This window comes from Sphaerodactylus townsendi, linkage group LG02 (assembly GCF_021028975.2).
Source record: "Sphaerodactylus townsendi isolate TG3544 linkage group LG02, MPM_Stown_v2.3, whole genome shotgun sequence".
Classification (NCBI taxonomy): domain Eukaryota; kingdom Metazoa; phylum Chordata; class Lepidosauria; order Squamata; family Sphaerodactylidae; genus Sphaerodactylus; species Sphaerodactylus townsendi.
In genome coordinates this window covers 26,792,821-26,809,960 of record NC_059426.1, presented here as the reverse complement: position 1 = coordinate 26,809,960, position 17,140 = coordinate 26,792,821, and the positions used below count along the sequence as shown (strand labels likewise).

Below are 17,140 nucleotides of genomic sequence, written 5' to 3'. Positions count from 1 at the left end.
GTTTTAGACTAATCAACTAATATTAATAATAAAGTATCCGAAGGTCAGTAATTTAGAACGATTAGTCCCATGCCTAGAAAGTTTCAAGTATTTCCCAGATAGCGTGGACTATGGTAGCCAGAAAGCATGGCGCTGGATTTCCAAACATAACCCAGCCCCCCCCCCCCCGCCCCCCAAACCCAAACAAACCTTTTCCTATTTTTCTAGAGTAGACCAACTTGCTGATGCTGTGCGCTTCTTTCCCTTTTACTAACTAATATTCCCAACCTCCTTAGATTATTGGGGTACCCTCCGAAAAAAACGCAAGTCGTTTCTCGTTCCAATAGGGCAGGACTGAGAGGAAACCGACCATAGAATCGCATTTTTCCCTTGGTCGGAAAGCTTCCCTCTCTTTGCATTCTAACCTATGGCTCATCCTCGGGAAATGTCCCGCAAGCGTAGGTGTGGGTTAATTTAGAGGTTATTTTGCTTGCAAAATATTCGACCTTTTTTTTAAAACAAAACAAAACAAAACCCAAATTTTGGGAAAACCAAAACTACCCTTAAAAAATGCTCAGACTCAACCAACTTCCCTTCGTCGCCAACAGGGGGCGCCACGCAGGACTCTGCGAGCGACATTCAAGTACTGAAGTGCCTGGAAATCTTAATACAGTTCCACTCAAAGAGATGAGGGCTGAGCGGTGGGGGGAGGCGAAGAGGTATTAAAAAAAGGACATTTGGTCCCTTCGCAGGGGTTGCCCCCCACGCCCTCTTCCGAGCGCCCTCCTCAGCAGCGACAATTTTGGCTTCCGTAATAAACCAGGGTCATTGCAATAATAAAACTTAAAAAAAAAAAACTTTTGCTAGAACTCCAGTGTATCTCTCTCCCTCCCTGCGTGTCTTTCCCGCTACCGCCCCCCTTCCCTGTACAAAACCGTGGCCTATGCCCGCCCCCCCCCCGCGGCTCAGCAGCACCCCCTAGGGGTTGGGGGGCTGGCTATCTGGTCAGGGGCGCCTCCTCCCGCTGGTCCGGGGAGGCCACCGCGGTCTTGCTGAGCACGGCGGCCGAGTAAGGCAGGAAGCCGCTCTCGGAGCGCTGCGCGGCGGCGGCTGCTCCCGCGGCCGCGCAGGGGAAGTCCGAGCCGGAGGCGCGCGAGCCCAGGGCCGCCGCCGCCGCTGCCGCCGCCGCCGCCGACTGGCTGCTGTGGCAGCTGAGGCAGGAGCAGGGGGCGGGGCCGGTGGGCGGGGCCGAGGAGGAGGCGGCGGCAGCGGCGGCGGCAGCAGCGGCGGCTGCCGCCGAGGCTGCGGCGCTGCTGTTGAGCCCGGCGGCGGGCGACTGGTAGAGGCCCGGGTGGCGGAAGCTGCAGAGGAGCTCCGGGCGGGAGTAGGGGTGCGAGAGGGCGCGGAAGGTGTCCAGAGGGCGGATGGAGGTGGCGAAGGGCGAGGCGGCCGCCCCGGTGGCTGCCGCCGCCGCCGCCGCCGCCGCGGTCACTCCGACGTGCGGGTAGTAGTGCAGCGGCACGTGGGAGTGGAAGGGGTAGGGCAGGCTGCCCGTGGCCGCCGCGTGGGTCATCATGTAGGTGTAGAAGCTGGGGTCCGCCGGGTGGGGCCACGACATGGCCAGCCTCTGCCGCTTGTCCTTCATGCGCCGGTTTTGGAACCACACCTGGACGGGGAGAGGAAGAGGAGGCCGGTGGGTGGAGGAAGGGGCAGCGCGCCGCGAGAGCTGGGGGCTTCACGCAGCACCCTCGAACACAGCGCCCGCCCCCCCCCCCCACTCCTGGCCCAAAGTCGACTGGGTGCAAATGGCCGGCAAAGTTTGGTCTCCGATTGGCCCCGATGCAGACACGCTCCCCCCTACCCCAAGATCGCATGCACCTGCAGCATCTGCTCTGGCCCCCAGCGCTCAGGACCCGCGCTGACAGGCCCGGATTGCGGGATCCCATAAAGCTCCGTGGAAGGATCCTCGCTTCCTTCCACGCCACTTTTGAGCACAGGCGGGAGAAATGAACACACCGCGCGCTGCATCCCGTTTTTCTAACCAGACGCCTCCACCAGACTCATTGGGTGTTATTTGCTTCTCCGTTCTTGTATTACTACGCTCTTTTAACAGAAATAATTCCTCCCCCCCCCCCAAAAAAAAAACCAACCCCGGGTCACCCAGCCTCAGAAAAAGAGAGCCGGGATCCAGCGCCTAGCCAGAAGCAGATTCCTAAAACAAATTAAGCGGGATCGTCTTGGTGAGGGTTTTGTTTCAAACGTCGATTTAAATCGAATTTCACACAGACAGTTCAGCAGTGACAAATTTGGGGGAACTTTTGGGGAGCACGGATCCTTGGGGGAACTGAAATGCGCCCCTCGGATAAACGCCCCGTTTGAATGGCTACGGATCTCTCTCAGGAGGAAACTGAATTAAATCTCTTTCTCCCCGCCTTTCCTTCTCCGTTGCCCATCCCGTTTGCCCTGCGACATACTGTCTCGCGAGAAATGTTTCCAAAACCCCATTCCAAAACAATATATAAAGCAACCCTAATAAATATTTTCCTGCCACTAAACTCCACCGCCGGCGGCCCCGTAGACTTTCTGAGCGCGCTGAAGAATGCGCTGTCCGGATATATTTGTGACCCTTGAAACCGAGCGAGCTCGTGGAGTGGCACAAAGTGTGAGGTCCCCTGATTCTGTCCCCCACCTCCCTTCGGCCGCGTTGTTTTTTAGAGAGCCAGAAGAGGCCTGCTCGCTTGAGCTGCCCTCCTCCGGTTCTTCCGAGGAACACAAAAACCCTTTGGTAGGGAGGAGTGGGGGAAAGGAATAAAAAGGAGAAAGAAAATAGTACGAATGCGTTCCAAAACGGATCCATTCCGTAGCCAATTCCACTCACATTCTGTATATGACTGCGTGAAATGGCCTGAATGTTCTTCCTGTCTTTCTTGCTCTCTGAAAATGTGCCGAACGATCAAAGTAAACCAACAGAATATTTCTTCAAGAGAGAGAGAAAGAAGGAAGGAAAGAGGAGACTGGGCGGTGTGGAAGGGGAGCCAGGCGGCCTGCCGGCACGATTCTCTGGTGTGTCTGCCCGGGCTGCGATGATGCTACCCCGGCCTTCTTGGACCGCCCGGGGGAAGCGGGGGGCGTCCACCCCGGCCTCTTCCCTGTCACCCAGACGCCGCTGGAACCGGGCCGAGCCCCCTCCCCCTCCCCCGCCCCCCCTACTCCTCAGCTTTTGCGATACCTTAATGGTGGTCTCGGGCAGGTTGAGCGCCGCGGCCAGCTCGCACCGCCTGGGCCGAGAGACATAATTCTCCCGGTAGAATTCCTTCTCCAGCCTGGCTATCTGCTCCCGGGTGAAGGCAGTGCGGTACCTCCTGACTTGATCCGCTGCGGAGCCCGAGCTTCCCAAAGCGCTTCCGCCGTGCAGGCCGCCGAGACTCGAACCCGTGGACGAGCTGGTGGTGCTGGGCGTGGAGCTGTTTTCCGAATAGCCTGCGGGGCGAGAAAGCGGCGGTTTGAGTCCGCGGCGGTGGCTTTCCGCGCACCGTTTGCCAGACGGGGCCGCCGTCTAGTAATTGATGCTGACTGTCAGGGATACGAATTGCCGCTGTTAATGGAATCGATAACCAAGTTTTGGTCCGTAGGCCCAAGACGAAGTGCTCCGGAGGCCAACGAAAATAAGGCGCTTTCTTCATAAAACGATCCGCTTTGTAACCAGGCGGACAGTCTGAAAGCCTTTGGCCCCTCCCGCAGGAGCAGAATAATGCACTTTCAAGCCACTTTCAATGCGCTTTGCAGCGGGTTTTACTCTGCGAAATAGCAAGATCCACTTGCAAACAATTGTGAAAGTGGATTGAAAGTGCATTATTCTGCACGTGCGGAAGGGGCCTTTCTGTCCAGGCAGGGAAGGAAAACCGACTCGGACTCCGGTGGCACCTTTTGCGCAGGGGGCGCCTTTCTGGTCAACATGTCTTAGAAGCAAAACAGAAGCCCGAAGATTGGGCTGTAAATCACTTTTCTCCTAGGGTAAATTTGGAAGTGGGGGGCTGGGGGGGGGGAGAAGGTTAAGCCACCGTAGAGAAGCGAAAATCCCCTCTGATTCGTGCGATTTGGAAGCACCCTTAAAAGGGATCTGTTCTCTCTCCCCCCCCCCTTTTAATTGCTTCTATAGATTATTTCGAATTAGGACGAAGGTCAAAATTAACTGAATAATTTTGAGAGTAAAAAACGGCACGAGGGAAGAAGGAACACGCAGATGCCCTTTTTAAAAAGTGGATAGTTATTTTTTTAAGTGACGATACCAAACGGAAAGGGCCCTAGAGGGTAGGAAACAATTTGCACGGGGAAAAGAAAACAGCGAGGCGTGTTTTGTACGCGCGCACCCTGGAAGCAGATGCCGAACTGTGCTCAGGAAGATACTCGGTTTTGAACCCTCTCTATCAGCGCCTCCTCCCAAATCTCTCCAGAGGCACCTGCCTAAATACTTTTGGTAGAACAAAAATACTTCTAACATGAAAAAAAAATCAGGTCAAAAACGTGGAAGAAAGGAGGCTGCCATCTCCAAACGCGCAGCAGTAAAGCCCGGTTACGCGCCGAGAACCCGCGAAATTCTGTTGTGAGTTGGAGAAGGGTCGGGAGTAAAAAGGGGGGTCCTAAATGCCCCATAAGATCCAGCACTGTTGGCTTCCTGATCTGACCCCGATCCCTGGGTAGACCAGCCCTCTGCCGTTGGTGGCCCCCATCAAGGGCCAGCGTTAGAGCCGGTGTGTAAACTATCCGGTACCAAAACGGGCGCCTGGGGTGCCGGGGAGCTCCCGGTCGTCGTCCCCCCCCCCACGCGTGAGCGCCCGAGAGAGAGGGGGGGGGGAGTCAGTCTTACCTTTGTTGTTGTTTTCCTTCAACTGGGAGGAAGCCAGGCCGCCGGGGGAGCGCAGCGCGGAGCAGCCCACTTCCACGTCGCTGTTCATGTCGGCCTCCGGAGCCACTTCGGAGTAATGGCCGATCTTCCTCCTGTTGTCGGCGGGGGGCAGCTCGGCGTCCGCGGGGCCCCCCTCGCCGCTCGGGTGCTGCAGGCTGAAGAGGGCGTCGATCTCGAACTTGCCTTTGCCCGGGAGGGCGCCGTGCAGCGAGGCCGAGGCCAGCCGGGGGCTGAGGCGCCCGCCGTGGGGGGAGTTCTCCAGGGCCTCCAGCACCGCGCTGCCGGCCGAGTCGGACAGGTTGGCCAGCCGCTTGCCCGCCGTGGGGCTGTGCAGCCCCCGCTCCATCAGGATCATCTCCTTTCTGATCCTTTCCATCATCTCCGCCGGGTCGGGCGTTCGCGCCTGGCTGCGTGCGTCTTCCTCCCGCTTCCGAGAGAGAAAAATAAATAAATAAATGATAATGTATATTGATGTTGTTGTTGTTGCTGTTGTTGTTTTTTTAAATGTCCAAGTTGCAAAAGCGGGGGGGGGGGGCTCTCGAGGACGAGGCTGCAGCAGAAGCTAATTCGCATTCAGCCCGGCGAGTGTCTCCAAATATTATCACCGCTTTTAGAGGGAGGCGTTGGGAGAAAAGAAAAAGAAAAAAGAGAGAGAGCGCGGGAGAGAGAGAGAGAGAGAAGAGAGATAGAAGAAGCAGAAGCAGCCGCGAGATGCCAAAGGGAAGGGAATGACTGGTCAAAATGACCCACACATCCTTCCTGGCCCCGAAATGTCATTCATCACGAAAAGGAGCGCTCGTCATTAAGGTACGAATGACGCTGGTCGAATAATCATTTATTGTAACAGGTTTATAAGCAAATAAATACAAGCTCCTGTCAGCGGGTAACGAAGGCGGCTCCCGAGCAGACAAATAGATCCAGGTAGAGAGACGGGAAGAGGCCGAGTGGGGAGGCCAGCGAGCGGCGGCCCCGTCCTCTCCAAGCGCCGCGCCTGCCTCTCTGCCTGCCTCGCCTGGCGCTGGGCTTTGGCCCCTGGGGTGGCATTGACAGCCTGATTAATAAAACCGGCCGAGCCACATTTCCCCCTTCATTTAGGGGCATCATTATGCTCTGATGCTTCCTCCCCCCCCCCATACCATCACCTTTTCTCTCTCTCTCCCCCGCCCCCCCCCTCTCCCTTTGCTTTTGTGTCGCCGTTTGGAGCGTCCTAATCGTGCCGCCTCTTCCTCGCCTGTCCCCGGACCAGGCCAAACCAGGGGGAGGCGGGTTGGTTTCCAAGGAGGCAACCTTTTTTGGAGCAGAAAAGGTGCCGAAAGGTGGGTTTGGGGAATCCAGAACCCACCCACCCCTCCTCCTCCCCCCAGTAAAACGTCTTTACAATCACCTTCCCTTCCTGTTGAAGTGGGGGAGGAAAAACATCCCCCCCGAAAAACGGGTCCTTCTGGAAGAAAACGACTCGCCCCCCCCCCGCCCTCCCCTCCCACCCCAGACCCCCTTTTCCGACTTTCATCCCTATTCTGGCAGATACGTACCAGCTCCAAGAGTCTCTACCGCCAACCACAGTCTGGGGAGGGGACCATAGATCCCAATCCGTGGGGATAAGGCGCCGGGGTGGGGGTGAGGGGTGGATGGGTGGGTGTTCAATGCATTTCTTTTCCAGGCGCCTAAAACACCAGGCTCTCGCTGTTGGTGTTGTTCGGATGATGGGGTGGGGGGGAGGATTTTCTATAAGCCTGTTTATTCTTCCTTCGCCTCTGGCTCAAAAATCCTCTCTCTGGCGGAGCGGCGGAGCGCGAGAAATGTGGCGAGTAACCTTAAAGGCATGATTTAAAGCGCCAACGGAGGAGCAGGAAAGAGACAGGCGCACACACAGAGAGAGAGAGAGACAACCTTCACTCATTTAGCCGTCCACTCTCTCCCTAGATTTCTCTCCGCTTTCCTCCACCCCCTTTCAATCGAGCCCCCCCCCCAAACTCTTCAAGGTGCAAATTGCAAAGTGTCAAAAGCGTGGGCAAAGTCAAAGGCTCGCCAGCTTCCCCGAGGTAGCCCCCCCCCTCCTCCTCCTGTGCGCAAAGTTACCTGCCAGGCAGTTGGCTCATCTGTTCGCCTCTCTTCCCAGATTCTGCGGAAGAGCCAATCTCTCCGGGCACCTGAAGGGACACTCGGGAGAGCCACTGGCTCTCTGAAGCCCCTGCTTCCCTTCACAACTGTGATGCTCAGGACGGCGACTGTTTAAGCGAAGATAAAGCCCTTGTCACGAGCACCCGGGGAGTCCGTCCCTGCTCAGGAGCGACTTCGGCTCCGCGTTCCCCACCCTGCGTGTCTTCCTTTCTCCTGCCGGCTGCTCCCCTGCCAGGCTTCACGGTGAGGAACAAGAGAAACTCCATCTTTCTCTCATGATGCAACCCCCCGCGAAGGACCACCGGACCAGGAGAGGCGCTCCCCTTTCTCTTCAAAGGTCGATGGGTTCACGCGGCTAAACCAACAGTGCCGGTTTGAGGACACTTCCTTTTTGCTGATCCTAAATCAGCTGACTCGAGGTAGGGTTTATCCCAAACGGATCCAGTTTATTTGCATGGAGCCATGTGGAGCATTTGGCTTATTCCAACCCCCCCCCCCCAAAAAAAACCACACAACAACAACAGTAGAACAAGAGACCGCTAATAATAAAGATTATTTGCTAATAAAGATGACTCGATCTTGCCATTAATTTGGGTAAGATACACTGGGGAGAAGGCAGGAGAAAGTTCAGAGCACAGAGGGCTGGATGCAGAGGCAGCCCGATTGATGTCAAGAGAAAAGAACATTGTTAATCAACTTTTGGATCCAGTAAGATCTGGTGGGGTGGAAAGTATCTTCACGTGACGTCACAGCCGAATGGAAGAGACCCCTTAGGACTGTCGAGACCAGAGATTAACAGAAGTGGTTTGCCATGGCTTGCCTCTGCGGGACAACCCGAGACTTCTTAGGTGGTCTCCCATCCGGGGACTAACCAGGGCTTCCATTTAGCTTCGGATATCTGATGCCAGCGGCCAGGTCAGGGTGAAGGGGAAGCAGCCCCCCGCCCCCCACCCCCACCCCACTGCCTTTGAATAGCTCCTGAAATGTTGCATCTGATAGAATTTATTTCTGAATCTCACCTGGTTGTGTAACCAACTGGATTTAATCGGATTTCTTTCCCGTGAACTGTATTTAAAAGGGTGTGTGTGATTTTTTTTCCCCCAGGGCAACCCAACCAAGAAGCAACACCAGTTTCGATCTCTAAACACACTACTTAGAATGAAGCAGAAGTCCCTGATTCCAAAGACTAACTCGAAAGTAAATGACTTAGGATATAGGCATTTGGGGGTTCTCCCAAGCAGTCGTTCATAAAATCGCATTCAGCCAATCCGTTAAGGCGAAACCTCATTGTTTGTATTTAGACTACGGGGGCATGGGGGGGGGAAGGGAAACAACCTTTAGAAGCTTGGAATCTATGGCCGTCGTGGCGAACCTAATGGCACTCCAGATGTTCCTGGACTACAATTCCCAATTGGCCATGCTGGCAGGGGCTGGCGGGAATTGTTGTCCATGAACATCTGGAGTGCCATGAGGTTCGCCACCACTGATCTATGGCAAGTGGGTGGCCAACGCATCGGAATCAGAACCGGATTTTTTTTAATTTTTTTTTTGCTAATAAAAGATGCATTTCATAAAGCGGTCTTCTGCTATTGTGATTCTCTCGTGTTGCCAAAAGTTCACTCTATCATTGTGACTACTTATCGACTTCTGCCCAGACACTGGAGCGCACCCATACGACACAGGGGTCGGGACATCAATCTTTCCCCGGTTAATTGACGAACTCTCCCTTCGACAAGTTATGGAAAGGTTAGTTTTGACCTCCTCTTCCCGCCCCCCGCCCCACCTTTGTCCTCCAACATCTGATGGTCTGTTTTTCGGAATGGAGGTCTACTGGAAATACTATCTGGGACTCGCTTCTGGGCTCTGATTCTATAAAGTCGCCCCAGACTAGAAGCGCCGCCAACTTCCACCTGAAGGGCAGACTGAAGAGGCGGTCTCCAGACAGGGTCAAACAAATCCCACGGACACCCCGCCCCTCACAAGCCTAATCGCGGTGCCAGGAGCCACCCCTGCAAAACACACCAGAGGAAATCCTGGTTTTAATTATGGCCCAGGCACCCTTTCCCCGACAGATCTCGGAGTAATCTTCAGCTAAGCTACAGGAGTAACTAGCCATAAAATGAGAAGCGGAAGTCTGAGGGCGCCTTTATCGCTGTCATCTGGCGCCCCCCTCTGTCCTCTCGCAGGCTTTGACAGGTGTGGTGTCCTCCCGTCCGCCGCCCCCCCCCCCCCAAGACCTTTCTAAAACTTCAAGTGGATCACTTCGCTTCTATTCACATAGTCACGAAAACTCGGCTTCTTTGGAATCCTTCAGTCTGATGACTCCTTATATACATGCAGGTTGTGTACATATTGTGTGCTCCTTGTATACATGCAGGGTTGGATGATTCCAGCTTCTTAATTCAATCCCACCCAATTCCCCTGCTTACCACAACCCTCTCCGACGTGGTATCCCTCCGTCCGGACCCCATGACCCCCCCCCCCAGCCCACCATAGGCTTTTTGGTGGTCAAAGGAGAATCCCTTCCTCCCTTTTACTACAACAAACGGATTAGATCCTACGACCCTACGTTGTATTGTATGTGTATATGTAGACACGTAGCTGGCATGCAGCCCGCACAGTGCTAAGAGTATCATAGAATCATAGAGTTGGAAGAGACCCCCAAGGGCCATCAAGTCCAACCCCCTGCAATGCAGGAACACACAATCAAAGCACTCCCGACATATGTTCATCCAGCCTCTGTTTAAAAACCTCCAGAGAAGGTGACTTTTGTCTAAGTTTTCCTGCTTTACTAGTGTTTTTTAAAAGATTTTGCATCTTTTTTAAAAAATACCGAATTCCAGGCTTTAGACGCAAGCTCTTTGGACGTGCGGCTCCCTTCATGCCCGAGGGGCGAAAGGTTTGGTGCACGCCATAAAAGAAGGAGTTTAAATAATCACCCACAAAGTCGGCACCGGGTAACGACGTCTACCGCAAAGTCCCGGTTGTTGTGTTTTAAGGGGGGTGGGGGCGGGATACCTGGTGTACTAATGAAGCTGTTATTTGCGCCTTATATTTCTAGACAGGGGGTTTAAGAACTTTTAGAACTACTTCTGGGGTAGGAAATCATTTCCCGCCGGTTGGGGAGTTCGAAGCTGGCTATCGAAGACCTTCTTGGAAAGGCAGAGAAAGAGAAAGGGGGGGTCAGTTCCTCTGGGCGGTGTCCTTCCAAGTTTGGACGGAGGTACAAGGACCCGAAGCTCAGCCCCCATCCCCCACCCCAACAGGTTGCCCCCTCTGGCATCAAAGGGCCCGCGATCCCTGTTTGTGGAGCTTTTAACGGAGCAGGTCTCGTCCGACGTAATTGAAAGGGGGGGCAGTAGGTTTCCAAGGGGACCTTCGCTGGCCGGGCCGCTTTCGCAGAGGCGCGCCGAGGACCAAGCAGCCTGAGTCAATATTTGCTTTCCAAGTCTTTACTGCGGGTCCTTTGAGGTGAACGGCCGGGCCCGCCCTTGCTGGGGCAGGTAATAAAGGTGGCGTCCCCAGCCCAGGCTGCGCGCAGGAAGGCCGTCTGGAGGCTCCGGCCGTGTTTACATTTGTCTAGACCCTCCCCGCGGCCAGAGCTCCCGGGCTGAACTTGGATTCACCGCGCGGGGGTCATCGAGAACAGAAAAGGGTCAAGTGGAGGGTCAGTTCGCTTGTGTCTCTCTCGGAGCTGGGAGGGGAGCCCAGGGGGTGCCTTTGCAACGCAACAGGGTGGGGGAGGCCTTTACCGTTGACTGGGGTGTGTGTGTCTGTTTATAGGGTGGACCTCATAGGAAGCTTGTTTAGACCGAAGAAGGCAGCAAACTCGTGGAAAGAGTTTGACATTCTTGTTTCCTGGCGGAGCAGTCCTAGTGTCCCTTGTAGTTTCTCCGGCTCCTTCCGCACATTCAGAATAATGCACATTCAATCCACTTTCACAATTGTTTGCAAGGGGATTTTGCCATTCCGCACAGCAAAATCCAGCTTCAAAGTGGATTGAAAATGGATTGAAACCACCTTATTGTGCCTGTGCAGAAGGGGCCTTCGTTTCCTAAGGCGCTTTTATCTTCCACAGAAGGAAGGCGAGTGTGTCTGTGTAAAAATAGAATGCAATATGTAACAGGTAACAGAGGCGTGCCAACTATAGATTAATAAAAGGGCGCATTATGGTGAAGCTTATTGCCCTTCCACCTACGGTGAGCATGCAGTTACTTCATTAAATCTGTATAGCGTTATAATAAATGAACACAATGAAGGGTCATCCGTAGCAATTAAAAGAAATAGGTTTGGCATCAGCTGAAACTGATCTCGAAGACATTTTCAACCCCTCTCTATGCTGTGAGGCAGCAGCACAAAATACGACTCAAATTTCCTGCAGTTTCTTCTTGCCTTGTGTTATATACATTAGAAATTCGCTTGTACTGACAAGGTATTTACCTCCCCCTAAAGAAAACAAAGCCGGTCTTGGGGTTATTGTCTTACTGGTAAACAACAGTAGCAGAAATTTTGAACCGTTGTTGTTGTTTTTTGTTTCATGTGAGTGTGTTTTTTGGGGGGGGTGTTCTTTTTTTCTTTTTTTGCAGAGAACTCTCTTCCTTTTGCAGTAAAAATTCTTTTAAGCCCAAATACTTGGAGGCTTCAAGTTCCGTGCTGGCATTCCGGGCAGCGGTCCAGTGAAAACGCGCATTCGTCAAGACCCGAACCTTTAACAGGAAAACTCGAGGGCCATCTAGTGGCTGAGATTGGGTACTTCACCTTGGGATGAAAACATTGGAGGAATCGCAAGTCGCAGTGGGGAAGAAATTCTCCCCAAGTTTGCAATTCCAGGTTGCAGGGTTGGGTTTGGTTTTGTTTGCTTTTAAGTGCCCTGCTCTTCTGATTTTATTTCTGCAAACGTGCTGGAAGATCTCCTGTCTACAGTTTTACAGGGAGATTCTTACTGTTCTGGGCTGCAATAAATAATATTTTCTTGGTTAGTTTGCAACCACATTCATTTCCTTTCGCCAAAAGTGTTGCTATTTGGCCCTGTAATGTGAGAGTTGGACCCAAAAGCATACTGGCAGGATAGGGGAAGATTACCTGTCCTGATACCCTAATTTCCTGGTCCACTTGATTTTTTTGCGCCTGAAAACATTTTCTTCGTGGCAAACAGATAAACAATGGAAACTGTTTCTCTCATTGGAGCGGGGGAACGACTATCAGTTTCCACTATCAGTTTCCACCGCGTATCTACCATATCGCTACTACCTGTACCACGAATTACTAGCTGGAGAAAGCTGCGTTGGGCTGCAGCTAATGTTGGTCACTTTCAAACCCAGTCAATGAACAGGAATTTAAGGATGTCCTCCAAGTGGAAAGGAATTTCCTTTTGAGTAAACATTTATCTAACTTTCCAGTTGAAATTAATAGAATTATGACTGGGTCGTGCCCCTAATATTTATAAATAATTTTTGGTACCCGTTCCTGACCGAATATACTGTTTGCTTTGGAGGGAAAAACTGTGGCGTTAAAGTCGCTTTTATTGAACGGGATGTCTTTCGTTTTATATTATTCCAACGATCCAGTCGAAGGTCTGTTTACATGGCTTCGTGTCCCCCCTGGACTCAAGGGGATGGAACAGTAGCCAGTTTGCATCCAGACTTAAGAAGAAACTTTGAAGAAGGAGAAATGAGAAGTCAAATGTCTGGAGTTCTATCAGATCTCCCTGGAGTGGAGTCCTGTTCTTAAACCGACCCATGCAAGTGTGTTTCATTCTTAATATAAATTAATGGACGGAACAAAACGAGGGCGATCGAGAGCTCGTTATTTGAACCGTGAGGTGTCCCATTCCCGACCTCCGAGGAGCTAAAAATCTTCTAAAATATTCTCTGCTTCCCCATCGGCGTTTTGGATTCAGTGGCAAACAACGAATTTAAGTAATAGTCAATGCATAATGGCGAGGTAACGAAAGGAGATATCTTTGGAATATATGATTCGATTCTCCCCTGAGCATCTTCTCCGCAACCGCGGGAGATTAGTCAGTCCGGGCCGGCTTTTTTTGATAACCACAAAAATGGCGATTGTCTGTAAAATGCAAAACATCCGAGTGGTACCTAGGGCGGGTTTGGATTTGCAGTCGGCAGGGTTGCTTCATTCTTGGGGTGACAGAGGTCTGCAACCTGCGGCTCTCCAGATGTTCATGGGCTACAAATCCCATCATCCCCTGCCAGCACGGCAGGGACTGGTGGGATTTGTAGTCCATGAACATCTGGAGAGCCGCAGGTTGCAGACCCCTGGTCCAATTGCACTTCGATCCTAACGGCCTTTAAGAAACCTCGAATCCCTGAAACCAATTTCCCCGTAATGTGTTTAAGACGCGGGCGTCAAAACGATTGGGGTCCAAACGAAAGAAGAGAGTCGCAATCCAGACTCTTGGGTAGAGTTTTGTTATATATATATATGGTAGGAAATCTTCCAGCACCCGGAGCCTTGGAAGGTTGTGCCAGTGGGGTAGTCTGAAGCTTGCACAGTTTAAAAAGAGAGAGCGAGGAAGGTAAACGAAGTTTTCGGAGCCATTGGGAGCAGAATTAAAGCAGCAAGCGCTTCTCAATTAGGAAAGGGCTCTGCGAAGCTGTTTGATTAGGTCACCCTGCTTATTTAGGGTGGGGGGGAATGAGATAATGTTTTCGAAAAACACAAATCGCAACCCACCACCACCCCTTTCCCTTCTGCAGGAAACCCCCTCATTCGTTTCCCTGGATACCCAGAGCCAGCTGAAAGAACGGTTCTTCCTAATGCCTGAATGGAAAATGTAATACAGATATATGATGTCAGCTGCAATTCGCATGGAGGCCAAAGGCGCGTGAGGAAAGGATGAGCGGGGGTAGGGCGCCAGGCAAAATATTCAGGAACTGTCGTCCCCCCCATTACTCCCTAGTGCCTTTGCACTTATTTAAAAATGAAAGAAATCAATCAGGAGGGCAGATTTGTACACACACATTCTTTCCCTAGCTTCAAGATCAAGGTCACCCGGCCGCTTAATCCACAGCAATAACCGTGACCCAGTCCAGAGCCATCGGCCTTCCTCAGTCAGCATCTCAACCCCTTCAGGGCAACAAGTTTTGCCAGGCGGTGAGAGGCGGGCGTGTTCCTTTCCGGCTTCGCAGCCCCCGCGCGCTGGTGAGCTCATTTGGATTCCCACCCGCACCCTCCTGCCACAGGCTTCGACACACCTCGCCAAAAATGACTCCAATGACGGGTGGGGTGTGGAGGCTTGCTGGGGGTCGGCAGAAAGGGCGCTGCCGGGGCTAGGAGTTGAGGGAGATCCTCTCTAGAGGCCCCTTCCGCACATGCAGAATAATGCACTTTCAGTCCACTTTCAATGCACTTTGAACTTGTGCGGAATAGCAAAATCCGACAGCAAACTATTGTGGAAGCGGATTGAAAGTGCACTATTCTGCGTGTGCGGAAGAGGCCTGTGACCGAAGGCTTTCAAGGCCGGATTCAACCGGTTCTGGTGGGTTTCCCGGGCTGTGTGGCCGTGGCCTGGTGGATCTTGTTCCTAACGTTTCTGAAGATGCCAGCCACAGGTGCAGGCGAAACGTTAGGAACAAGATCCACCAGGCCACGGCCACACAGCCCGGGAAACCCACCAGAACGAGGCTTGTGATGGTCCTGCAGAGGATAACTCTAAAGGGGACCCGGGATCCAGGCAGGGACGAGCCGAGTCCCGCTGGTTTCAAAGGGAAGGCTGCAAAGAGTTCACGAGGGTTTCCTTCCAAGCGTGTGGACGGCATCCTTTCAAAAAGCCCCACTTTGCTTGGAAAAGGGCAATTACAATTATTAATATTTCTGGTTTGCCTGTTTGAGCGGAAACGGAATCGTGTTACGCAAGCACTTTCGCCCCAGATAACTTGAAAGTCTAGCCGAGCAAGAAATACCCAGGTTTGCCCTTTTAAAGGAGGGGGAAGGGAGATGCCGCGGTAGGATTCGGTCTTACCTCTCCGAAGGTGTGCGTGCAAGAGTCACAAACGCAGCGCAGTTGGCCTTCAGATTTTTTTTAAGGGGTGGAATTCGGCTGTGTAGGAAAAAAATATATATTTTTTGCTTTTAAATAGGTGCCTTAGTAACCACTAGGTAGTTGCCTGCTACTTTACTCCTCCTGGAAACAATGGTCTGAGGTCAGGAGCGAATTGGGTGGCCCTGCTCAGCCGAGTAGGTCAGATCGGAAATGGACCAGGAAGGCATCCAGACCTTAGTGGACTCGAACTCACGTTGCTTCCCAGCAGGTTCTTGCTGGCAGCGCTTTGCAGTTGCTCGCCCTCTCCCAGAAACTGCCAAGTCTTAGGAGGACCGCAAACCACGGCGGGGTGGTGGTGGTGGTGGTGGTGGTAGAGACCTGCTCTACCCATTGACCCGGCTTCGCTTGGGGAAGCCCCCTAGGGCAAGCTCAGGGTTGTGTGCGGCCAGCCCCACGTCCACTTGACTCTCAGGGGCAACCCAAAGTCCGATATCCCCCCTGTCTCTTTCCCGCTTCTTTTGAGCTCTCCTGCTTGGGTTTAATTCCGCATGGAGGGGCTCCAGGAATCAAATCCGCTTCCTAGCAATTTCTGATCCTCTGAAGATGCCGGCCACAGATGCAGGCGAAAGGTCCGGAGAAAATACGACTGGAACACGGCCATACAACCGGGAAAACCCACAACACCCTGGTGAAAGCCTTCGACAATACAATTTCTGAAAGGCCTTGGATCGTCGTCGCCCCCCTCCCCCCCACATTTCTCCGCGCTTACTCCCCGGGCTGTCTGTAGAAGAAGAAACGAAACGATTTGGCCACACTTGGCGTTACTTTGAGATGCGTTTCGATTCGGGTGGCTTTTCTTGCCGTGTTGCCAATTGTTTGGTGCGGGAAGTGGACCGAGTCAGTGCCCAAGTCAAAGCGGAAGTATATCCCGAGTAGCTTCTTCAAAAGTGGCCTTCTTTTAAAGTCCAAACTGTCCCATGAGGTCAGTGGAGTTTTCCTCCTCGAGCTCTCCTAGACAGGAGGAGACTCTCAGCCCAGAGGCCTTGACCGACAAACGAACGGAGCTTGCAGGCTTAGGCTCACCAGGTGGAGAGCGCAGGTTGCAGACTTCTGCACCACCGGTGGAGAAAGAAGTGGCCACACTGAACGCTCACTCAGCCCCCACCCCCACCCCCCCGTGTGGCTTGCTTCTGAGTAGAACGTGGACTGTCGCTGTGAGGCTGTGCTGCGCGCTGACTCGAGAGTTTACGTTCACGGGGGTTACCCCCGAGGTACACAAACAAAGCCCCAAAATGCCTGGGAAGGCGACACACGGGTACAGTGTCAAGGGATTCCAGGGACCTACAGATCCACCCAGTCATGCTCGGTCGTAAGTCAGCCCCAGCCCGGTGCTTAGTCACGAATTAAGGATACATAGAGAGGAAGCCTTATTTCTGTGGTGAGGATCGAGAAGTGGACCCTTCCAGTGTTGGTGCCGAGTCCAAGCGCCGTCTAGACGCCGACCGCAACTGGTTGTTGTGCGCTTTCCGGGCTACGTGGCTGTGGTCTGGTAGATCTTGTCCCTGAGGAGCAAGGTCTACCAGACCACGGCCACGCAGCCCAGAAAGCCCACAACAACCAGTTGAGTCCGGCCGTGAAAGACTTCGACAATACCCCCCAACACAAACACACACACGCATGGCAAGGCTCACTCCTAAGCCAGTGTGAACCCCTGCCCGGCCTTTCCACATCTGAGCCCTTCTGGAAGCTGGCTGTGCTATCTGGACTGGCCAGAACTTCCTGAGCAGATGCAGCAGGCTGGGGGTGGGGGTGGGGAAGCCATCCCTACGGAATCCCCAGCCACGATGGGAAGTATATAGGGCAGGAATAGGAGGGGAGAGAGTGGGCCGGCTGTTGAGGTCTGGGTTTCCAGTGCTGTTGCTCCCGTAGAGGTCTGGGTGCTCTCCCTAGTGGCGGAAGTCGCAGGTGACCCGGGTCTCTGCATGCAACGACTTGCAAAGAAGGCATGAAACCACGCAAGGAAAGGCAGGAGTGGTGGATCAACAGGCCAAGAGGACGGCTGAAGGCGCTTTCCCGTTGGTGCAGCCGGGAAAGTCACACTTCCAAGAGGGCGAGTGGATCTCCATGGATCT

At 53.2% G+C, this 17,140-nt stretch overlaps 1 protein-coding gene across 2 annotated transcripts; it reads right to left on the bottom strand.

The window, feature by feature from the left end:
* Positions 1–976: 976 nt before the first annotated feature.
* Positions 977–7,082, bottom strand: EVX2 (even-skipped homeobox 2). 2 transcript variants are annotated; one of them, XM_048486394.1, is made up of 4 exons: positions 6,965–7,082; positions 4,847–5,312; positions 3,209–3,459; positions 977–1,645 (listed from the first exon to the last, which is right to left on the bottom strand). In XM_048486394.1, exons 2-4 carry the CDS (start codon positions 5,262–5,264, stop codon positions 977–979), a joined length of 1,338 nt encoding a protein of 445 aa, XP_048342351.1. In that variant the 5' UTR covers positions 5,265–5,312; positions 6,965–7,082. The 2 variants fall into 2 exon arrangements, with proteins under 2 accessions (XP_048342351.1, XP_048342350.1); XM_048486393.1 differs by lacking the exon at positions 6,965–7,082 and adding an exon at positions 6,418–6,502.
* Positions 7,083–17,140: the final 10,058 nt, after the last annotated feature.